The sequence below is a fragment of the Miniopterus schreibersii genome (assembly GCF_964146895.1).
Source record: "Miniopterus schreibersii genome assembly, chromosome: 9".
Lineage (NCBI taxonomy): Eukaryota > Metazoa > Chordata > Mammalia > Chiroptera > Miniopteridae > Miniopterus > Miniopterus schreibersii.
The window spans coordinates 77,345,811-77,370,289 of record NC_138118.1 but is presented as its reverse complement, the minus strand read 5'-3'; the positions used below and the strand labels follow the sequence as shown (position 1 = coordinate 77,370,289).

The following is a 24,479-nucleotide window of genomic DNA, read 5'->3' as shown; positions in this document are numbered from 1 at the left end:
ACATGTTCAAAAAAATTGTTTGAATGAAAACAAGGATGGGCAAACCTGGTCTCAGGCCCCTGGTGTGCTGTTTAGACTAGAGAAGTGGTACCAGGGGGACACAATAGCTCTGTAAACCTGGAGGGACAAGCAGCATGTGAGGGTCCTTAAGAGCACCAGCTGGGAAGACAGGGAACTTGAACTCTAAGGCCTGGTTCAAAAAAGGTCAGGAGAACAGAAACAGAGAGAGATCAAGAGAAAGCACAGTTGGTAGTAAGCTCCCTGTCACTGGAGGCATGCAAGGTTAGCTAGACACCAGGAGTCCAGAGGGAACATACCAGAGGTCCTGAAAGCACAGACACCGAACTCTGACTCCAGACCTGGCCCTACCTCTGGGCCCCCGGGACCAGGGCAGGCTCTCGCCTTCTCTGGGCCTTAGTTTCCCCCTTTATAGTATGGCAGAAAGATGTATGGCCTTGAATTTCATGGCAGCCCCTCTAGCCCTGAAGACCCATATTCTTGAGCCTTGGAAGAATTGGCCCAAAAGGGTGGGCGGTCATCGCCCCCAGACTGCTCTCTGGAGGGAGAAGGAGAGGGAACAAGGCAGCAGGGAACCCTAGTGGAGGCTTACAAGGCCTCGGTGAGAACTGGCTTTGCCCTGACTCCCACACCTCCAGCCAGCCCCCAAAGGCCCTGGGCCCTGAATCGGTGGCCCCGATGGTGCTGGAGGACTGGATGAAGGCTTAGCAGGGTCAGGGGCCATGCATCCTCTGGGGCGGCCCAGGCTGGAGGCAGGGCCTCCAGATAACATCCATCAGGCCGTGGAAGGGACTAGGGCGAGGAGACAGGAGGCCTGGGCCTAGGCCTGGCCCAAACTCTGATTCTCTGTGTGGCAAGTCACTCTCCCTCTCTGAGTCCCAGTGTCCAAATTGACCAAGGCTAGGCCTGGGCTCTGCTGAGAAGAGGCAGGACAGAGGCAAGGTGAAGCAGACAGGGTCCCAGCCTTCAGGAGCTCGGGATGGGACTGACATTTGGGAAAGGAGCAAGCAGTGACACGTGACAAAGGATAAACATGGCAAAATCTGTAAAATGGGTTTGCTATCTCTGCCCTGCTTTCCCGCCTCTTTGCGAGAGCAAAGCAATAAAAGCCTGTATCTGAGTGTCACTTTCCAGTCCTGGAGTGTCCTCTGGTTTATCATCTCATTTGATCTCAGCAAGGTGACCTAGAAACTTGGTGTCACCATGAGGAAACCGGTGTCACCATAGGAGCTCTTCTCCCTGTCCCTGCTTCATATCCCCGTGGTCCCTGGTGCTTCCCTGTCACACTCATGTCATTGTTTCCTGTTCCCTTGTCAGCCTCCTCACTGGGCTGTGAGCTCCAGGAGGGCAGGGTGTGTCTCGCTGGTTCACAGCTGTATTTACAGAACTGGGCACCGAGGAGGGCACAGGTGGGGCCAGGCCCTGAATCTGAGCTGGATCCCACCCAAAGAAAGGCCTAGAACCACACGGGAACGTCAAAGAAAGGTTCCTTTGGATGACTTTGGTTTCAGAGAATTATATGCGGAAGTTTCTAAGAAGCCCTGGGGGAAGTCAGAATTCTGGACCTCTTTACATGTGTTTTCATTCTATTTCAAGTCATTTCCACACACATTTTCCCACGCCAGCTCTGTGCTGGGCACAGTTGAACAAACTAAACAAACCCCCACCTCATGGAGCTTACGTTCTACTGGAGGGAGAGATTATAAACAAGGCAGATACGTAAGTCTTGCAGAATTTTAGCAGCAGGTACCATGAAAAAGAAAACAAAGGGAGGACATGGCATAAGACACGGCACGTCTGGTGTGAGTATCTGCGGGAAGACTGCTCTGGGCAGAGAGAGCAAGTGCAAAGGCCCTGGGGCAGGAACAGCAAGGACGCCAGCATGGCCGGAGCCAAGCAAGTGAAGGAAAGAAGGAAGCGGGGGCCAGTAACAGAGCACCCAGGCCTTCGAGACCCTGTGTGGGCCACCGTAAGGCCCTTGGCGTTACTTTGAGGGAAACGGGGAGCCGCTGGAGAGTGTGGCAGATATTAGGGTTTATTTGGGATTACACTGTTGTGGAAGGCGGGGCAGGAATAGCCGCCTTATTGCTCTCTGAATCCAGGTCCAACTAACTCCAAGCTCAGTGCTCACTCTGGTCATGCCTCCGAGAAGAGAGAGGCTGGGGGTGGAAGGGACCTGTTAGCTGTGAGGGCCGTGCCCTAGGTGGGGGGCATGGGTCAGGGCAGAGGGAAGAAAGCCAGAGGCCCTGGGCAGCCTTACTGGGCTCTGAGCGGCTCTGTGAAGGAGTGTGGCTCCCTCCGCAGCACAAGAAATGCGGCTCCTGCCCTCTGGCCGCCAGCTGCGGATTGCGTGGGGAGAGGGAAAGGAAAGAAACGAAAGCCGGCGCGGGCCCAGGATTGCTCAACAGATTCCGCTGGAGTCGGGTCCAGGCTCTCCTCACGCTGGTCCTCCCCACCCTGTGCTCCCAGCTCCCCGGGAGCCTCCGGAGTCACACTGCCTCGGGGTCACAGAGCTGCTTCCAAACAGACCCCAGAGTCCTGCAGGTCCCTGGGGGAGGGGCCTCAGGGGACCTTGGCAGGAGCCCCCTTGGGGTACAGGAGGGGGGAGAGATGGACATGGAGGTGGGGTGGGAGGGTCAGAGCACATCTGGCCCCTGCCTACCCGTGATCAGAACCTCCCTGGCTGCCATCCAGACCTAGATTTGAACCCAGCTCTGATGTGCGTGAGTTGCCTGACTTGGAGCAAGCAGATGAAGCTCCTGGAGCCTCAGTTTCCTCATCTGTGGAATGGAGAGAACACGCTACTTAAAAGATGGTACAAGCTGAGTGCTTGGCACAGAGCTGGGCACATGGTGAGCATCCATGGCACAGTGGTCCCTTCATCATCGGTCAGTCAGTAAGGTCACCGCTCTCTCCGCATGGCCCCCAGCCTGGGCTTGGCTCCACAGTGAGGGCCGGGGGACTTCTGGGCTCAGCATGATGGGAAACCTAGGCTGGCTGGGTTGATGCAAGAACCTAAATAGGACACGAGAAGTGAGGCACAACCCTCAGGACCATTTTCCAGACTTTTGGTTTGCTTCACCCACAGCGAGAAACGCATCTTTCATTATGAAGCCACATAAACATGCGCAGATATGCAAAATGGGAATTAAAGTTTCATGAAACAGTACGCGCCCTCACTAGATGGGCTGCACTCTCCTTTCGATTCTCTTCCATTTCATTAAAATTATTAAATGCTGCTCACAACCCACACATAAAAAAGATTAACGAGCTCATGTGAAGCACGGCCCCAGGTCTGGAACGCGGTGGGGCTCGCAGTTAGCCTGGCTCAGGGCTGTGTGGGCTGGTGGGGAGCATGTCCACAGCCGCGTGATTGTCCTCATCAAGTCCCTGCGGGGCCGCTGAGAGACCTGGAGAGAGGACCCGGGGCAGATGCTCCCGAGAGGCTGCTGCAGACCCTCTCGAGGAGGGCCCTTCCGTAGAGCCGAGGCACCTGCAGGGGGCCAGGGGGGTTGTCTCTGGGCAGAAGAGACCAGATGGCCGCTCACCAGACGGACTGCACAGTGTGTATCTGGCCTGGGAAGGACCAAGGGACTTGGGGACCGGAGAGTGGCAATATAGCATGGTGGTTAACGCAGAGCCTTTGTTGCCAGACTGCCTGGATCCAAACTCTGCTCCATGAACTCCTAGCTCTACAGCCATTGGCAAACCCCCTAACCTCTCTGTGCCTCAGTATTCTTGCCTATAAAATGGGATGATGGTAGTTCCTCAAAGGGTTCTGTGTGGGGGGGGGGGGTGATCTAGAAAAGTCCCTGGCATTGTTAACATTTCTATTGCTCGGTCAGATGGAGGGGCTTGCTGGTTCAAGGCCAGCCTGGCTGTGTGCCAACATATGCCATATGGGGCCTCTCTGGGTTGTCTCTCTCCACGGCCCTCACACCGAGCCAGGTTCTCACTGAGACTGAGGGGTAGGGACCCAGAGAGCCCAGCTCAGGCGACACGGATGAGTGTCCCCCATAACTGCCCTCTGCAGAGGAAGTTCTCTGCCCCACAGCCTTGGCCCTGGAGTCAGACAGCCCTGCGTTCCTAGCCCAGCTCCACTAGTCACAGCTTCACGCCCTGACGCTTGCTACCCGATCTCTGTGAGGCCAGGTCTGTCACGGGCACCACTGGCAAGGTCCCGACCTTGCAGGGCTGCTGCGAGAACCAAACACCGTGAAGATGGAATGAACCAGCGCCGTGCCCGACACTCCGCAGGCTCGTGACCGACACTGTCCTCCCCCTCCGGGGCCTCTCCGCCCAGTCCCCACCCAGTCCTCCCCGGGAGCCCCAGCTCTCAGCACAGCCTCCCCCGAGGCTCTTCCGGGCGCTCGCTCTGTAAACCGGCCTGGTGGCAGCAGCAGGGCCTTAATTTTAGTTCTGCGCCGGGTAATTTTCCGTGATTACAGGCCCTGTCGATGCACAGCACTGCAGCTGCTAGGAAGCCAGCGGCCTCGCCGGGGCAGGGCTGGGGCCCGCGCGCACACGTGCCCACACACGTGCCCACACACACATCTTCCAAGAGTAGGACCCAGGGGACCTGAGCCAGGCTGCACACACACCACACACACACCCATTCCTGCAGGAGGGACTTGAAACAACACACAGGCGCTCTACCTTCCCTGCGACGGATGACGGCCTGACGCAGGGAGACGACAGGGAGAGGGAAGGTTGTAGGACCAGGGCTCTCACCTACGCCCCCCTGCAGAATGTTCCCTCTCTCCCCTCCTCATCTTCTCTCACCCCCTCCCCTGTGCTCTGTCCTGGCCACACCCACTTTCTCATGGCCCCCGGCCCACCCCCCCCAAGATTGTGGGTGTCTGAGTGTGTAGGTGTGAGGCAGGTCAGTGGATGGACAAATATTCATGAGACATCTGTGAACCTTGACCCTGACCCCGGGGCCAGCAGTGAGCAAGGTAAAGGGAGGCCTGCCAACACGCAGGAGCACGCATAGGATGCAGCTGGTCGGCATCACTTGCAGATTCCACGCTCGTGAATTTGCCGCCATCTGACACTCGCTAGTCCCCCGAAAGGCAGCACTCAGTGGTCAGCCGTCCTCGACACGCACAGAGTGGTGAAGAGCTCGAGTGGCCCGATGCCCGTGTTCCCAGCTGAGGTCCCACAGGCGACACTCTGCCTCCCTGTTCCAGCTCCCACGCTGTGAACTGGTGTCCTTTCTGCGGTCTTTGTGGGGCCAGGTTTTTCTCCTTGGGGGGCTTTTTGGCGGCGATTTTGTTGATTCAAAGCGGCCCTAAGCGCAGAGCTGAAGTGCTGTCTAGTGTTCCTGAGGGCAGGGAGGAGGTGAGGGGCCTTATGGGGAAAGTATACGTGTTAGATAAGCTTCACTCAATCACAGGGTGTAGCCTTGGCCTTGAGTTCACTGTCAACGCATCGATGATATACAGACGGTCCTGACTCATGATGGCTTAATTTACAATAGTTTGAATTCTGAATTGTGAATTTTGATCTTTCCCCGGCTAGCGATATGTGGTATGACACTCTCCCGTGACACCGGCTGGGGGCGGTGAGCCGAAGCTCCCCGTCAGCCCCACCACCACAAGGGTCAACAGCCCCTGCTCTACAGTGCCCGGTGGTGTCAGCATTTCTGGATATTGTGTTTTGTATTTTCACATCCCATCGTGTCTGCAGAATGCCCATCTGTGGCTCCTACTTGTGGTGAGAGGAGGAAGCCAATGGCTCTTGAGATGAAACTCAAGGGTATTTCACTGTAGGGTAACTGAAGTGTTCTGAGCACATTTAAAGGAGGCGAGGAGGCTACGCTATCCTGTTCGGCAGGTTAGGTGTGTTAAATGCATTTTCGACTTACTATATTTTCAACGTGTGGTGGGTTTATCCAAACGTAACCCCATCGTAAGTCAAGGAGCATCTGTGTATTAAATAAGGTGTCTGTACACAGACACACACGGTTGTGAATTAATGGGTGGACAAACATGTCGCGACACCGGCATTCAGGAACCCCACGCTGGATTTCTCCCGGGGGCTGCGGTGCTGTGTCTGCTCGCTCAGAGTTCACGGCGGCTTTATAGGGCATAACCACCGTGAACAATGAGAATTGGCTGTAATTACTGCTAATTACATGTGGCAAATCAAACAAGGAAATGCAAAGTGGCAGTGAGGGATGTCACTGGGAGGTCAGGGTGGGCCTCTCTGAGGCGGTGGCATTGGCATGGAGTGGGGATTGGGGCTAGGACCGCAGTCATGGAGAGCGGTGGGGAAAGAAAGAGCGTTCCAAGCGACGGTTGTGTCGAGATGAGCACAGACGGCAGGGTGGGGGTCTGGGGGGGCGTGAGAAGGTGGCGTGGCCAGGGCAGAGCACAGGCGAGGAGGGGCAGAAGCTGAGGCTGGGAGGCGGGCTGACCCAGGCCGCGCAGGGCCCTGCCCGCTCAGGAGAGTAACTTGAGTGCCGGGACTGATTGGCTTTACCCCTGCCGAGTGGGCCGGAGCCCGGGGGCCGTAGCAAAGGCAGGCTCTGAGCTTGAACCTCCTAATGGAGATTCAGGAAATACTCCTGGGGTCGGGCAGGAACCCCTGGGCGGGTGGGGTTAACACTCACAGCACTGGGGGACCAGCAGGGGAGCTGGCCTGCGGCCTGCTATGGGAGGGATGCCCAGACACCCGCGTGGAGCTGTCGAGGGGACGGCTGCACCCGGAGCCTGGGCTTGGTAGGGGCACAAGGGTGGGAGTCTCATGTGTGCCCTGGGTGAAGGGCCTCGCACCCAGCTGCTGGCAGGGCCTGGCAAGGCCCCCCCTGAGGGATTTCACAGGGCCCTGCTAACCTACCCCGACCCTGTCCTCCAGGCCACTTCCTGTGCTCGAGCAAAACACAGCGAAATCCCAAGAAACCTCCACAGGCACAGATCTCCTCTTTTCGAAAGATCTAATTCAATCCAATAGTCATGTGCTCTGGCAGCAGCTCCTCCTCCAGATCATTTCTTTCTTCAAATACTACTCGTCTTTTCTGGCCCCGCACCCCACCGTCTCTGCCAGGGCACTTCTCTGCCTGCTCTGCCCCACGCCGACCCCTGACGTTCGACCCCCACAGCCTCTGTTCTCAGCATGCATACATGCCCCAACAGCAGGGCGGAGGTCTCCCGGTCTTCCCCTCCACTCACTGCGGTCCCCGGGGCCCAGCCCTGGCGAGAGGCCGGCAGGAGATGAGATGAGACTAAGGCAAAGGCCACAGTCAAAGCCAAGATTCCTGCAGGGCCCAAGTTGAGGGCCGAGGCTGTGCTCATTTAGGGCTCCAGTTGAGTTCAGACTGAGGAAGGGGCTGCAGAAAGGACTGGGGCTGTAGATGGGGCTGGGGCTTGGCCTGGGGTCAAGGCCAGGACTGAGCTTCAGGCTGGCCGGAGCTGAGTCAGCTGGTGTGGGAGGCAAGTTTGTTCCCATGGCTGCTGGGCTGAGCAGAGGCTGGCCCGGGGCTGGTTGCCTCCCACCTGACTCCTCTGGCCCACGGATGCCCAGGAGGGACCCTGCCTGGCAGGGATCTGTCCAGTGCGAGCCCAAAGCTGCTCCATGCCAGCACCGTGCCTGGCAGTGCTGTGGGCCACATGGGTACCATGGTGATGCCACCGCAACTAGCCTTTCCCATCCGGTAACCATGGGAATGTGCACAGGGCTGCAGATGCTTATGCAACACCTCGATGCAGGGAAACAACTGCCCCTCAACTCCATCCCCTCTGCCTGCCTGACCCGCTCCTGGGGGAGCCTACAGGGGGATCTGCGAACTTGGGTTATGTCGTCCACCTGCCATCCCCAGGACCACCCCCCAACACACACACACAGCACCCTGTCTCTGGAAGGGACGTTTGGGTTAGAATGGCCCTACAGGCCCTACAGGTCTGGGGGTAGGGGGGAGATGGCGGGGAGAAAGAAAGCCACGGTTGTAGGGGGTGGGCAGAGGGAACCAGAGGAGAATTCTGACAGCTGGGGCAGCTGGCCGTCTGCATGCACGTGAAAAGCTCCAGCCACCCTCCGCCAGCCCCAGGACCCAGATGTCCTGTGTCACAGAGACAGGCCAGCTGCTGATGGACTGTTCTGTCACTTCTCACAGCTGGAGGCTGGGGCCTTATAAACAGAAAGAAACAGAGACAGAAACAGAAACAAAGAGAGAAACAGAGACAGGGACAGAGAAAGAGAGAGAGAGAGACAGGGAGAGGGAGACACAGAGACAGAGATACTGAGAGGTAGAGAAAGAGACAGAGACACAGACACACAGACACACAGAAGGAGAGGCGCAGAGAGACACAGAGCAGGGAGAGTGCCAGAGGAGAAATATCCACACAAAGAGACTCACACAGAAGAGACAGAACAGACTGTCAAAATATAAATTAAAAATCCCAAACATCTGCGGTTTGCGGCTTCTTGCTGGTTTCCAAAGCCTGGCTCTACCTCTGAAGGCAGCCCAGCTCCTATTGGTCCCACTCCTCCTCCCCACCTGTTGGTTCTTGTCGAGACCCCCGCACCCCCCTCCCCCCGCACCCCCCAGCGGACAGCAGCCAGGGCGGGGAGGAAGTGAGGCAGGGCTCCCAGCCGCAGCAGCAGGCCCCTCCCGGCCTTAGGCAGAAGCACCGAGTACGGAGGGACTTGAGGGAGCTCACCTGTCCCCAGGAGCGCAGCGGGAGGGGCGCCCACCCCACACCAGGAGACCCCTGTGTAGAATTTCCCACTGACCGCTTTAGGTGGCAGACGCAGCTGTTCACACCAGCAACACTGAGGACGGAACACCAGACACGCCACGCGGTGGTCCCGAAAGGCCAAACTCATTCACCACCACGCCTGCCAAAAACTCACTTCCACCTGGCGCTGGCTTCCACCTGTTGCTCTCTCCCAAACCCTCAGCCTCTTGAGTTCGAATGTTCTGGAGTTGTCGGCAGCTGTGTTTCTAGGCTCTAGCAACTACTTAGGAACTACTTAGTAAGTGAATGAATGGGTGGCCCAGCAGAGCCCAGAGCCCCAGCAGGAAAGGCCAGGGGCATTCTCGGGAAAGGCAAAGCTTGGGTGTATCGCCCACCATCCTTTCCTGCCAGACCCTACCTGCAAGCAGTGCTCCCCGAGCTGAGATCTGCCATATTCCCGCTTCCTGCCCAGCAGAGGGTGGCGCTTGGCCTGGTGGGGTTCTAGGGTCTATACAACCAGCCCGTGTCCCCTCCTCCAGGAAGCCTTCCCCGGTTGCTCCTGCCCTCACCCACACCCTGTCCTCTGAGCTTCCACCACCCAGAGAGTCTGAGCCCACACCCCTGTTCTTATTCACACCCAGGTTATGGCTCATCCCTGGGGATCTCCCCGACATTTCTGGGGGCTCTCCAGGGACAGGAAACGGGCCCCTCGCTTTTGTTCTTGCCTCCTCCCGGCAGCATAGAGGAACACAGGCTGGCCACAACGGGAGGGAAGCTTCTTCATTCCCTTTAGGAAATTCCTTCCAGGACCTGAGTGGAGGCCCCAGGAGGAGGCTGCAGTGGGCGATGGGAAATTTGCTTTCCCTGCACAGAGCCAGGGGCCCTGGGGGACCTGCTCTGCTCAGAACCCTGCCCAGGGCCTGGGGCTCAGCCAGGGAGCACCGGTCAGCCCCGCCAGGGTCCTCGGCCGGGTCGTTCTGCCACCTCGTGGCGAAGTTGAGCTTTGCTCATCTCAACGGCCCCGCTGCCCGCGATCCCACGTCCCGCTGAAGAGTCCTGGAAGTCACCTACTGACTGACTCCTTACGGCCAGCCGCGCAGGGGTGTGCTGGGCCCCTGGAGGAGGGTGGGGTTTGCCAGTCAAGGGACCGGCCCGGAACCCTCACTGTAGCCTCAGTGGAAGAGACTAGACAAGGGCAGGAATTGGAGGCTCCGGTTGAACCAGAACGAAGCAAGGAGCCAACTCCCAGCCACAGATGAAGCCTCTAGGGAAGGGACAGACAAGTCGCATGAGCGAACTGCTACTGCTGGTCACCACCACGAACTCGCTGCAAACACTGACCGCTAACTACCAACTGACACTAACCCCTGACTGCTAACTACTCACTAACACCCCTATCAGGCTGACAGACATTAATGATCCTAACGATGTAGAAACCAGCTCCCTTACGTGGCTTATCCGACACACCTGGGCCAGCTCTTCCCGGAGGCAATTTGCCAACAGGAATTAAAAGACTTATCATGCGAATGACATCTGCTCAAAATTTGTAGGTCTCAGAGTTCATTCAGAATTTTTATCTCTTTGAGATGCACACGAAGAATTGTATGCAAGAAAGTTAATCACGACTATTTATTTAAAAAATTGGGAGCAACCTCCACCGATAGATTTGATGCATAATTATTAGCTAAATAAAAAACATATACAGACTTCACAAATTACGCAGCAGAACAAAGGTTGGCAAGTGCTCTGCAGCAGCCATCCACTTACTCTTTTTGGTGACAATTTTAGTGAGATATAATCCACGTCATAAATTTCACCTGCTTAAAGTGCACGACTCCGTGGTTTTACCACGTTCGCAGAGCGTGCGACCATCACCACTAGCTAATTGTAGAACATTTCGTCACCCCTGAAAGAAGCCCGGTACCCGTCAGCAATCAGCCCCCATTGCCCCCTCCTCCCACCAGCTGGAAACTTCTAATCTATCGTCTATCTCTGTGGATCTACCTATTCTGGACATTTCACGTAAATGGAACCACACACTATGTGGCCTTCTGTGGCTAACTTCTCTCACTTAGCGAAATGTTTCCGGGGCTCATCCATATTGCACCCTGTGTCAGCATTTCATTCCTTTTATTATAGAATAATAGTCTGCGTGGATATGCCTCATTTTGTTCATCCATCCACCAATCGATGGACATTTGGCAATTACGAGTGATGCGGCTATAAACACTCATGTGCAAGTCTCTGTATAGACACGTGGGTTCAGTTCTTTTACCTGCACACCAAGGAGTGGGTCTGCTGGGCCCTACAGGAACCCATTGGTGGACTTTTTGAGGCACTGCCAGGCTTTTTGCCAAAGCAACTGCACCCTTCGACACTCCCACCAGCAACATATGAGAGCGCCGATTTCTCCACACCCTCATCAACTCTTGTTTTTGCCCATTTGCTCATTGCAGCCGTCCTGGCAGGTGTGAAACGGTATCTCACTGCGGTTTTGTCATTGACTGTGGTTTTCCCAATGACTAATGATATCGAGCATCTCTTCATGGACTCACTGGGGCATTTTTAAATTGTGTATGTTACTTTTAAGCATAAGAAACAAGACACAAATTTATAAATATCATATGATCCCAGATGTTTCAAAAATGTACAGAAAAAATGTTTTCAGAAAACATACAAAAATATCAATGGTAATTGTCTCTGGGTAATGAGGTTGGGGATGACTTTTATTTTCTTTTTTAATCCCTTCTCTGTCTCCCAAATGCCCCGCAATGAGTACGAATTTCTCTCGTGATCCGAGGCTGAAGGAAGGAACGCACGATAGGGTTTTTAGCCTGGGGTGCACCTTGACATTGGTGTGACCAGGAAGGTGCTGGGCTGTTGGGCAGCACGGCCCCAGTGTGACCTTGGGTTTCCTGCGGCCGCACCTCTTTTCACTAGGACTCCATGACTAGGCAGGAGGGTGTCCGTCAGAGGGGATGGCAGGGGAGGCTTCCTGGGGCCAGGGAATGGGGCCAAGCGTGCAGGGAGATCTGCTTTGCGCAGACCAAGAAAGGGAGAGACCTCGTTCTGACCTCAGCGTCCATTTCTGCTAGTTCTCTGTCCTGCAATCTCCCTCATTTTCCTCCCTCCTGCCAAGGGACAGGGTGGGCAAGGGATGGACCATGACGCTGTGTGACATCAGGGGCCGCATCAGGCCGGGGGCACAAGAAGGCACACAATGGAGATGACATATGAGAGAGACCTAGAACTGACTCAGCTCCACTCGAAAAGAAAATATACAAATGGATGGACCTAAGCCATTTCCAGAAGCATTAACCCAAAAGGCTAACAGGCCCAAGGAGAGTGGCTCACTCACTAGTCACCAGAGAAATGCAAATGAAAACAACTGAGATGCCACTTTACACCCGTCTGACTTGCAAACGTTAAGACGCTGGGTACTGCCAAGTGTTAGCGGCGCTGCTGGAGGGAGCGGAGACTCTGCAGGCATCTGCAGCGCAATCTGTCGCTCTGTCACACTAAGAAAAGCTCTAACCATGACCGGGGCACGTCTACTCACAGGCCCATAAGGGGCCTGTGAGCATTCACCTGGAGGGAGGGGGACACAGGGCAGGTCACCCATGGGAGGTGGCACCATGTGGCACCAGACAGCTGGCAAATCAAGGGGCCGGATGAGCGCGGCACCAGGGAGATCTCTTAAAACCCAGCGCGAAGGGGAGAGGCGCCCTAAGCAGCGTGTCAGGCACGTAACGGGCCGCGTGTGTGTGAGCGAAAACACTGCGTATTTCACAAGAAACACAAATGTTCACGTTGAACACATTGGAATGTTTGCCTGTGGGAGGAGGGCAATGGGAGTGGAGGTGGAAACAAAGGAGAATTCATGTTAAAATAAATTAAACAGGAGATCCCTGCACAGGCAAATAAATGATGGTGATGTCGCATGGACTGAGGAACGACGCGTGCGCCGTGCCCCAGAGATCTGAGTGAGGCGGCCGATCCCTCACCTGCAAGGCAGGGGCATCCACTCACATGGGGATCTACTCGTCTACAAGTTTATTGGCTCCTCTGGCCTCGAGCTACGGCCCAGACGCTGGGAAGAGGCACATGAGAAGAACAGAGACAGAGGAACCAGGGAACCTGGGTTAGACACACGGGGACCTAGGGGAAGTGTCAGGGACAGGACAGCGAAGAAAGGATGCCCTGCCCAGGGCCCTGCCCAGCCTGGGTGGCCGTGTGAACTGCGGGCTCCCAGGTGGCCTTGGTCCCACTCCTCTGGAACGTGGTGGACCATCTGTAGCTGCCCAAGTTCAGGCGTAGCCTCCAGGCAGGGGATGTAGCCGGCCTAGCACACAGATGTCAGCACCTTAGTCCCCGAGCGGAAGGGCACTGTCCACCTGGCGTGAGTCCTCCGGGCTGGCAGAAGCTCAGGGTTGTGGCCATGCCATCTCCGTGAGAGCTCAGTCCTCACCTCCAGGGACAAGGGGGGAAATGTGAGAAAGGTCCTGCTGCCACTCTTTACTCAGTCCCAGGGGCCTGAGAGTGTGGGGAGAGACCATGCAAGAGAAACGGACAGGGGTGCCTGGGGCAGCAGAAGCCATGGTTGGCCACAGCCTCTGCTAAGTACTGCCTCTGAAGGATACTACTTCCTCCTTCCTGTATATATTTCTGGACATTCCCTTTAGCTCCTTTCTCTATGTTTTAGCACTGCCTTTGTCTGGGCCCAGATAAAGACATTTCTGGGTGTTTTCTTGAGTTTCTGGCGAGATAACTATTCTGTCCCCCATGAATAGCTTAGATAATCCCCTGCTCTGGGGTTCAGCCCTTCTGTGGCCCACTGAGCTGAACTGTGGCCACTGGGAAACCTGTCCAGCAGACACGACCTAAAGGGTGAGAGGACCCCACACTTTGCCTGAGGATCTGCAGTTGAGGAGACTGAGAGCAACTGAAAGAAAAATAGCCTCGGAGGTGCAGGAGGAAATGTCTGTATCTTCACATCTCCAAGGGGCTGTCGGGGTGGAGGGACCTGAGGCTGTGGCCTGCCTGACAGAGCTGAATTAGGCTGTGGTGAGAGACAAAAGGGAAACAGGTTTCTGTCCAGCATCAGGTGAGCTGTCTGACAACAGAAAGAGCTATAGAGATAGTGAGCTCCCCATCCCCAGAAGTATGTAACTCCCTGGTCCCCAACAATGCTTCCCGGCACAGAGTCCTTTACAACTCTCTGTGGAATCCCCTTTCTCAGGGCCCATCGGCCTCAGCCAGGGCTGTTCCTTGCCTCTCCCTGCATCCCCAGGGCCCATCAGCTAGAGTCTGGGGTGTGAGCAAAGACTATCAGAGGAGAGAGAGCCAGTCAGATGTAGCAGGTGAGGGGAGAGCAGCGCCCCAGAGCTGGGGGACAGGCACATGCACCCGGGTCTGCCGCAGAAGGCCGAGCCCGCAACAAACCCATGGCCACTAGAGGGAGCCCATAGCGCGGGGCCTGGCTGGCTGGGCACCGGGCTCTGATCTCCAGCTTCTCCCCGCAAAGCAAGCCTGTCCTAAGGAAAGCATGCAAGGTGCCTTCTGGGTGGGATGCTTTAACTGGCTCCTCCGCCGCCTTTCCCTATTTCTACATGTGCATCCACACCGCCTATTCCGTCTACTCCATGCGTGTCCACCTATTTGGGCTGCTCTTTGTGTGTCTCTCGTCCATGTTCCCTCTCGCTCTCTCTCAGTGTCCCTGGTCCCCCCTGTTTCTGCACCCAACTCTTTTTCCTTAGGTCTCTGTATATCTACCTCTGGCTTTCTCGGTTCCTCTGTCTCTTTGCTCTTTCTTCTGGGGCTGGCTTATTCCCTCTCCCACTCTCCCTTTTTGTTCATTTTTAGGAACACAGAGCCACCCCTGGATCCCTCTTCTGATCCTAAAAGGCTTCCCCCACCCCTTGCAGAATGGAGAGTAAACGTGGCCCAGCCCAGAGGAGGGAGGGGTAAAAGATGTTTACAGGAAGCATTCAGGTCCAGCTTGATCCAGAAGCTCAGGACAGACTCCTACAGAGGATCACAGGAGTCAGGGTTTGGCCTGAGCTGGGATTGACAGAGTGTGAACAGACGACAGAGGCCCTGGGACTGGTGGGAGGGAAGGCGATGAGTAAGGATAGCTGCAAAGCCACATACCTCTTGGTTGAGGAAGCAATACAGAGTGGCAACAATGAAGCCCTGGGGACCAGAGAGAAAGGACCCCATCAGAATAGCTTGGCCTGGCCTCAAGGTGTTTCTGCTACCTTTCCCCCCACCTCCCACCCTCAGGCTGTGGCTTGAGCCAGGTCTTTGAGACAAAGGGAAGTTAGCTGCATCACTTACTACGTGCCAGCCTATTGTCTCATGTAATCATTATAGCAAGCCTGTCATCTGCACTGTTGGTCTTATGTCTCTGATTTTCTTTACCTGTGCATCCCCCAGCACTGAGCACAGAGCCTGGCATATGATAGGTGCTGAGTAAATATTGAATAGATTGGATGGATGGATGGATGGATGGATGGATGGATGGATGGATGGATGGGTAGGTGGATGGGTGGATGGATGGGTAGGTGGATGGGTGGATGGATGGATGGATGGATGGATGGATGGATGGATGGATGGATGGATGGATGGATGGATGGATTGGTGGATGGATGGATGGATGGATGGATGGATGGATGGATGGATGGATGGATGGATGGATTTGTGGATTTGTGGATGGATGGATGGATGGATGGATGGATGGATGGATGGATGGATGGATGGATGGATGGATTTGTGGATTTGTGGATGAATGGATGAATGGATGGATTGGTGGATGGATGAATAGATGTGTAGGTGGATAGATAAGTGGATGGATGGATGAGTGGATGGATAGATAGATGGATGGACCGATGGATGAGTAGATGGGTAGGTGGATAGATAGGTGGGTGGGTGGGTGGATGGATGGATGGATGAGTGGGTGGATGGATGGGTGGATGGATGGGTAGATGGGTGGGTAGGTAGATACAGCATAGTTGAATGAACAGGAAGATGGACAGATGGAAAACGGACAAATAGTTGAATAAATAGATGAGGGGCCAGGAGGAAGAATAACCAGCCAGCAGCCCTCACTTTACCATGAAGCCAATCAAGCCTGTGGTGGCAGCATTTTCCTCCGGCCAAGGACTCCGAGGGAAGGAGTACCTGCGGGCCTCACCTGAAAGGAGCCCAGCCCCAGCTCCAGGGGGAGGCGGATGCCCAGGCCAGCGCTGTCGGGCAGGAAGTTGAAGACGATGTAGTGGATTCCAAACAGCGGGATGAGGAGAAGGGTTGACTTAGAGAGGCGCCTGCAATAGAGGAGAAGCCTCATGCTCCAAGGCTAGAATCGCAAACTCCCACCTGCCCCCCCTGCTCCACTTTCCACCAGCTCCGCATGTCAACTCTACCCAGCAAACTCCATCCCCCCACATGTGCCCTGTACTTCCTTACTTTGGGCCTCAGGATCCTGCTATTCTCTGTGCCAAATGCTTGTCTCAGTTTACTCCAGTCAAAGTCTATGCATGTTTCAAAGTCCAGTTCAAAGACCACTTCCTCCAGGAAGTCTTCCCTGACCATATCCCATCCCCACCCCCTATCTAGAAAGGATCTCCCCCTGCAGGCTCTCACAGAAATTGATCCCCATGCTCATTTGTCTATTTGGCCTGGTAACTGGACATTTGGGGCCTCTATCCTTCCCATCCTATGGTCTCCTGGAAGACAGGGACCAGATCTGTTCGGGCTCTGGGAACACAGGGAGGAACATGGGCCAGGATCATGAATAAAACAGAGCCACACTGACTCCTGCTGCAGTTATGTCCCAGAACCCCCCAATACATGTGTGCAAGTTACCAGTACTGAGACTGGGTGTGGAGGCTGCCCTGAGCTGGCTCCAGTTTCCTCAGCAGGATGCGAATAATATTGAGAAAAAGCCCAAAGTTCACCTGGAAATAGATGTGCAGAAAGGTGGAAGCAAGGGTCAGGGGGTGGCCCTGGTGGCATGTGGTGGGGCTCTTTGGCAACCAGAAACCCCAAGTCCTTGAGACACAGGGCTGTGCAGGTGGATGAATGCACAGATCATTGCTTTAGAATGTGTATCCTGGAGACGGGGAGGCCCCACGAGCCAACTTCAGAGGGCAGTGGCTCAGGGTCCCCCTCCCCCTTCCATCCTGGGACCAAGGGTAGGAGGCCAGGCCTTGACATCTGCATTCAGTAGCTCCCAGGGGCTCTTGGGAAAGCACTGGCCTTCATTTTGCACCATTGTGAAATTGGGAAAATGGGCACATTTGCCAAGGCCATGCAAAGCAGTCCTGGCCGCCCTGTTTCCTTGTGGGAGCAGGTGGTGGGTTTCAAGTGCAGCGGTCCCCCCCACCCCTGCGCACCCAGCCTCTCAGTGCCGTAGTAGATGAGCTCTAACCAGAGCACCAGATTCATCCTAGAAGGGGCCCGAGCGCTGGTTGAGACCACCCCCTGGTTTTACCAATAGGATTGAGGTCCAGAGGGGGCCTCACAGCCTGGAGTCGTGTTTCCTACTATGTAGGGCCCCTCGGTGGACCCAGGGAGGTTGGCTGAATAAAGCAGGGACACTGGCCCCAGGGACTGACCCCAACAGAGAAGACGATGGGCCCTTTGATGATCCACCAGTAGGGGGAGCTGTCGTTCAGGTCCCAGCACCTAGGGAGAGGACAGGCCAGGACAGAGGCTGGTGCCCTTTTCCGTGGTAACCCCGTGCACCTCCCTTCTCCCCACCCTCTACCTCCCCGCCTCCTGGCTCCTGGCTCTGGCACTGGAACCTCCCCCTCCCCCTCCTCACCTCCCATGCAGCCTATCTTGCCTTTCAGAGAGTTGGGTCCCTTTTAGAGGGGTGCCCCCATCCATGCTGGGCTCACCTATTCTCTCTACCTAGATGGATAAGCTTCTGGAAAGTCAGTCTGCTTGCTGATTTCTTGCTGGCCCCAACACTTCCCCTGTTCCAGGAGGCCCCCACTAACACCAGTCCCTCCCCCCAACTCTCCCTGAGCCCCAAAGTCCTAAGAATCTGAGGCCCCTTCCCACCCAGGTTCCTATTCCTCCTGCGCTATCCATGGACGGCCTCCACATCTACCACCCCTCCCAGCCTGGGAGACCCTGAAGGCAGGACCGGGCTCCTCCTCCTCCCCAGCCTGGAGAACAGCCACCTTGCCTGACTGTCCAGCCCACGCCCCCTGGGGACTTGGGACGGGTGTAATGAGGTCACCCAAACTCACGCAGCATCCTCGAAGGCCAACTTGCAGCCCACCCATGTGCCAGTGAAGAGCAGGGGAAACCCTGTGGGGTAAGAGGGGACACGAGGGAGGGGTCTACATCTTTGGCTCGAAGACCTGCTCCCACATCCCACCACCACTGCCCACCACACAGGACACAGTGAAGGTGGGATCAGGCGAGAGCCCAGAGGTGCCTCCTCCAACAATTTGCTGTAGGGCTACCAATATCCCCTCCCCTCTCTGGTCACTGTCACTGAGCTAAGGGGATCTTTGTGTGAGCTCTCTGGGCATTTGCAGCCCTCCACCTCACCCATGCTGCCCCCCCAATCCAGCCTTCGGGACTCACCCCAGCTAGCGAGAACCAGCCACCAGAAGGTTCTCCTGGTGCTGTGCAACGTGGAGGCCAAGAGGCAGGTCAAGTAGACAGCTTCTGCCAACAGCCAGCTGAAGTTGGTCATGGTGGCGAAGTGGCAGGTGGCTACAGAGACCTTGCACAGAACCTGCGGGCCGGGGACTGGGTGCTTCAGAGCTGGGACACCCATGGGAGCCCACTCAAGTCTCCCTACCCCACGCAGGCCCCCTCCACGCTGGCTGCCGCAGAGGGGCTGCAGTAATATAATGTGGCTGTTAAGAGCACATATGTGGGATCCGATGCCCTGGGTTCAAATTGACCACCTATTAGCTGGCTCACTTCCCTTCTCCTTAGCTGTTCATTTGTAGAAGGAAAACTTCCAGTACCTATGGCCTCGCCATAGGGACTAAACAGAAACTGTATGATTGCTGCTACTTTCACTTTCATCACATCTCTCCTGAGCTCAAGTCAGTCCCTAGAGCTGTGGACAGGGAACACCATTGACTCATGCACAGCTCTGTCCAGCCAAAGTCCATGCATCTTTCAAAGTCTAGTTCAAAGGCCACTTCCTCCAGGGAGTCTTCCCTGACCATGCCCCGTCCACGCCCTCATCCATCCCTGCAGGACTCATTCATCTGCCAGGGGTGAGGAGCACCACCTCTGAACTCACATGACCCAGGCTTGGCCCCAGTCCCACCACTAAGCAGCTGATGACATTGCCAACTGTCCCTCATCTACAAATGGGACTAAAATGGAAACACGTAGGAAAGAAAAGGCGATGATACATGCAAAGCAGTTAGTGATAGACCCAGCACGTAAGTGCTCAATAGACATTGTTATTCATCTTCCTTTCATTCATTAATTCAGGTCATCGCTTGGTTTGCTCTTTACTTGTCTGTTCAGTTCTAGCACAGCCTTCGAGCACCTTCTAAGGGCGGGGCCCCCACAGTCCGCCCTTCTTTCTTTCATTTTCAGTCTCCTCCAATTCTCCCACCTCCCCTCCCCCATGATGGCTTCCCAGTTTCTTGGACAGGCCCCAGGTTCTCCTGGGCACAAGTTCATTCACCCTGGTCCTTCCAGATACCGTGTCCCCGCTCCCCTGCTCCGTCATTGCTGCCCACCCAGCTCCCAAGCCATCTCCCTCCTGAAGCCCCTCTTGGTCTCTCCCAGCTCTCAGCTCCCTTCGCCCGGTGCCCCCATAATCTGGTGCATTCTGTGTCCTAGGAGGGAGGTACTAACTCAGGCCACCCCTCACATACCCACACCCATCCCAGACAAGCTGTGCTCGAGGGCGGGTGGAAGGAAAGACTGGGCGAGGTGCATGGTCTAGGGTGGCATATGGGATGGGAGGTGCCACGTGGCATGGAGTGGAATGCGGGAAATGACATGGATGGGCACCAGGGTCCGTAACTGGCAGCTCTAGGACCTGGGTGGGAAGGCAGGGGCCATGCCAGAGCCCGGGTTAGCCAACAGGGCTGCCAGGCTGGGGCAGGCGCCTGGAGGTGTCTACCCGGGCCTCCGCGCCCACCCGCCCAGCGCCCCCCACCCACGGCTGTTACAGTGGAGAGGCTGCAGTGGTCCGTGTTCTCGCCGTGGAGGAGGGTGGTGTCCTTTAGGATCACGGCCCCGGCCTTGAGGATGAAGGTGGTGAACAGCTGAGTGTGGATGTAGTTCCGGGGGCAGTGGAGCCTCCTGCGGGGGTGGGAGGGGTGCGGGACAGATGGGAGATGGAGGAGGGCAGGTGTGGGAGGCTGAGTGGGGAAGGGGAGGAGCTGAATTGGCTTGGACTAAGGAGTTATTAAACGGGGTTGGGCTGACCTTGAGTTTTAGCCTTGCAGGACAGCTGACTAACCACTGCCCAGGGCTCAGAGGTGAGGGGACAGAGAACTCCAGTCTCTGCCTCCAGGGAGCTCATAGTCTGGGGACAGAGGCAGAAATAGCAGGACATTGCCCAGCGGAGCCTCCTGGGTGATTGTGGAGACGAGGCTCATCCCCGTGGACAGAGAACAGCACAGGCCAGGTCCTGGGGCTCAAACCCTAAAGTCTGGTGGGGGGAGTGGGGAGCTTAAAAGGGCCAATGGTCAAAGGGTTGAAACAGTCAAGAAGGGCTGCATGGAGGAGGCAACGAAGATTCTTAGAAGAGGGTGGGAGCTGGGCTTTGAGTTTGGACAGCTGCAGATGCGTGGAGAAGAAAGCAGGCAGGCAGCACATGCATATAGAATAAGCTCCCCGTGAGCCACGGTGTAGATCTGGGCGGGAGTCCCGGGAGGGTCTACCCGTGGGCGAAGGAAGGGGGCAGCTAGAAACGGCCGTGGCCTAGGTCTGGGGACCTCCTGCATAACCAGGACGGGGGAGCAAAGGGTCTGGGGCGGGGGTGCAGGTGCGAACCTGAGAGCAACCAGGATGGCAATGGCCACCAGGAGGGCCACGATCGAGATGCTGTGGCCCAGGGTGTAGATGATCTTCACCGTGGAGAAGTAAGATTTCTGGGGAGAGGGGAGACAGAAAGTCTCAGAGACGGTGCCTCTGGGGAAAGGGGGGCTCAGCAATCTAGCAGGTGACGGTCTCAGTTCTCCCCCGAAACTCCCCACCTGGGGCCAGGAGTGCCAAGGGGACCACGGGAAGCTCCCTCGGTGAACTGAAGCGTTTGTTTTTAACCTGTCCTCTGCTTGACCCTCTGCTGCTGACAGAGGGGTGGGGACAGGGGTGCTTCGTTCCCCCTGCTCGGGGCTGGATGGGGCGGGAGCAGCAACGCCGCATCCCTGGGGAACCATAGAGGCCCAGGAGGAAATTGGGCTTGTTTATTGACATCCAGCTTGCGTGTCAGCTTGGGAACAAGATGTCCTCAAATAAAGGGGACAGCCAGCGACAACCATAAGGAAAAGCTCCTTCTCTGGTCAAGTGTTTGGATCAGTCAAGGTCCAGCTTGGACCCCAGAGACAGAGACAGGGGTTCAAGAGGAGAATGGGAGCAATCACGGGCCCTCTGACTCGGTCTTTTCACCTGAAAAATGGCCAGACTCATGCTTTACCCTGCAGGGCTAGGGGAGAGATATGGGGTTATGGGCGTGGAGGCACCTCGAAAAAGCCCCGCTCAATTCGGAGGTGGGGGGAGTGCCAGCTACAGTAAGGGTGACTGTGGCCACTTCTGGGCAGGAGTTTCCCTTTTGCCCCCAGCACAGCCAAGCTCACTGCTCCACAGCCCGACTAGACGGGGCAGGAGCTGGCCCAGGATCACCTGGAACCACCCAAGACTCCCTGCCCTGGAGGCCTGGGCACAGAGAGGGCACACCAAGGAGATGGTGACCAGCGCATCTCCTACCCTGCCCTCTCGTCCCCACCCTCCTAGCCATGTGGCCCACCTGCCACACTTGAGCAGATTAGCAAAAGACCCCTCTTCCAGGCACTGGCACCTTCTGGGCATCTGCTGTAACTGCTGTTCCAACCTGCTGGCTGCAATGGACATGCAGCCCCCACACAGACATCCACTGAGGCCTTGCCTTCAAGATGCCTCCTACCTCTTCTGTCAGCAGCTCCAGGGGCACCGGGCAGGCCACAGGATAGGGCGGGAAGGGCTCGGACCAGCCCACGATGGTGCAATCCCGCTTCACTGCGCCTGGGGGGCAAGAGGAGGTGGGAAGCAGCTTCCCCCCCAACCCCGGGAGGGATGGGGGAGCCATGGCCATAGGGTGGCCCTGGCAGGCTGCACGCACAGCCCCTGTAGGTGGCAGAGAGAGGGGAGCCTGCTCTCCAAAGGCCTGGGTTCCAGGTCCTGCCTGGGGCACATTCTGGGGCCCTCCCAGCCAGCCTCAGAGTTCCCATCTGTTAAACAGAGAGAATCGTTCTCTTGGGAGGCAGAGTCATGAGTTGGGCTCCCAGGGTCCTCAGGGCAGGGGGAGAAAGTAGGCCCTCCCTGCTCCTGGGGGGACTGCCCACCCCAGACACCCAGGCCAGGGAGTGGAGGCAGAGCAGTGCCCCCCCCCCCCGCATTAGGCAGCTGGGGGCATCTTGGCACAGACAGCCCTCCGGCTAACATCCAGAGAGTGAGGCCCTGGGTCTAGCACCTCCCTGCTCTGCTCACTAACCCTCACCCCCTGCGAGGTCACAGGTCAGGAAGCCAAGGGTCGGGTCGGAGGCAGGCTGACTTGCCCAAGGTCACCCCGAAGGAAAGGAAGTTGTGTAAATCCAGGTCTGCCTGCCCTCCCGCCAGGGATGTGTCTGCCACATTCTAGCACCCCCGGATGAACACGGCCCCTCCCTGCCTGCCACACCCCGCCTCACCTGGCTCCGCGCTGAAGTAAGAGAAGAAGGCTGGGCAGGGGAGAGTCACCCACTCGCCAGGGCCCGCCGTGGGCCAGCACAGAAGCCCGTCCCAGGTCCCGGGGCAGCCTAGAAAGAGGCGTGGGAGCAGCGTGGAGTCAGCCCGGGGACAGCCCCACCTGCATCCTGAGAGGTGAGGCTGGGGGGCAAAGGAATGTAAGAAGCCGTCCCCTCTCCTCCAAGGCCCGTACCCAGGGTGATGTTGGGCATCCCCTCTGCTGCTTGCAGACACGCACTCTCATCCTCTCTCAGCCGGGTGATCAAGTCACACTCTGGGTGCACGTGGCCCAGTACCTGCAGGAAAGAGTTAACGGGATGGACCGAGCCAGTTGGGTGCTTCAGGGAAGGGAAGGGAAGGGAAGGGAAGGGAAGGGAAGGGAAGGGAAGGGAAGGGAAGGGAAGGGAAGGGAAGGGAAGGGAAGGGAAGGGAAGGGAAGGGAAGGGAAGGGAAGGGAAGGGAAGGGAAGGGAAGGGAAGGGAAGGGAAGGGAAGGGAAGGGAAGGGAAGGGAAGGGAAGGGGCCACAGGTATTAAGAGTTCTCCAAGCCACGGTGCCACCTGCTTGTTGGGGAGAGACTCCTACAGTTGGGAAGGGCAGTGGGGACCCCCTGGGCTCTAGCTGGACCCCCTATGCCCCCATGGCTCCTGGGTCCGGAGCCCAGCCAGAGCAGGAGGATCTGAACTGGCTACTCACAATTGGTAATGGGCTCAGTAGGCAGAGGATACAGGCCCCCCACGTCCTGCTGTCCATGGTGGGAGCTCAGCAGGGCTCCCTCAGCCAGCCTCGCGGAGCCCTGGCCCTCTCCTGTCCCTTTCCAGGCAGCTGATTGCGTAGGCAGAAGCCAAAAGAGGGGACAGAACCAGCTGAATATTCACCAGGACTGTAGAACACTGTGCCCAGCTCTGCCCCAGCCCTGGCGTGGGACTCCGTGTCCCCAGCTGGGAGGGGCTGAGCCCCTCCACCCCCTTCTTCTCTGTTTGTAAGTCAACACGGGTGACTGTCCTGATAGTGAGGGCCCAGGGAGGTGACAACTACAGGACACTTCTTGCCCCAGAGGTCAATTCTTTACCACTCTGCTGGCCCATTGTGGAAAGACGCCCCCCCCCCCACACACACAAGGAGACTCAGAGAAGAGGCCAGAGACATGGACCAGCCCTCAGGGAGCTCCCAGCTTGGTTGGTGATCCCAGCCTCATCCCAGGGCTGGAGGGTGGGCTCAGGGCTATGGGGACCCAGGTCGGGTGGGATAAGGTGTCAGTGGGGTCTCTGGAGAGGAAGATGAGTTGAGGAAAGGAGGGTGACCACGCACCTGCAAGGGCGGGCCAAGCAGGTGTCATATTGGCAGGACCTGGTTTCTTTCCCCACAAGGGTGCCAGGTGGGATGGTGAGGGGAAGGCTGCAGATGTCAGGGCTCTGGGCTTCATGGGGGTTGAGGGGGCGCTGGTCAGGGTCTTTCCAGAAGTCTCCGTGGCCACAGGAAGAAATGAGGCTGAAAGGTATTCACACAGCCCTTCGTGCACCGGCCATGCCCAACGGGGCAAGACCGTTCTCAGCCCCTCAAGTTATTTTTCACATTTGTTACCTGATCATTTTTATTACACTTTTACACCTTAAAACGTGGAAGCCAAGTTGACCAGCTAAAGGCAGTGTTCTGAATATCCTGGGTCTTGCCCAGCATTTGGGGATTTGAAAGCGCATTGCAATGGCCCAGGGCCTGGGAGGTGCTGACACTGGTGTCCCCAGAGCTCACTGGGCTGGACGCAGGTGACTCTAGACATGTTTACAGCTGACACGAGCCATGAATGATGAGGCCCCCGCCCCCGCCACATCTGGGTCCAGTAACCGGTTTGCATCAGCAG

The 24,479-nt window shown here is 56.8% G+C and overlaps 1 protein-coding gene across 1 annotated transcript; it reads right to left on the bottom strand.

Moving 5' to 3' along the window:
- Positions 1-13,038: 13,038 nt before the first annotated feature.
- GHRHR (growth hormone releasing hormone receptor) lies at positions 13,039-23,371 on the bottom strand (the record flags this gene model as incomplete). The annotated part of the gene is made up of 13 exons (XM_081146985.1): positions 13,039-13,164; positions 14,847-14,888; positions 15,889-16,018; positions 16,560-16,651; positions 17,312-17,381; positions 17,954-18,014; positions 18,297-18,450; positions 19,862-19,994; positions 20,691-20,788; positions 21,820-21,917; positions 22,583-22,690; positions 22,813-22,915; positions 23,315-23,371. The coding sequence occupies 13 exons, from the start codon at positions 23,369-23,371 to the stop codon at positions 13,039-13,041; spliced, it is 1,272 nt and encodes a 423-aa protein (XP_081003111.1).
- Positions 23,372-24,479: the final 1,108 nt, after the last annotated feature.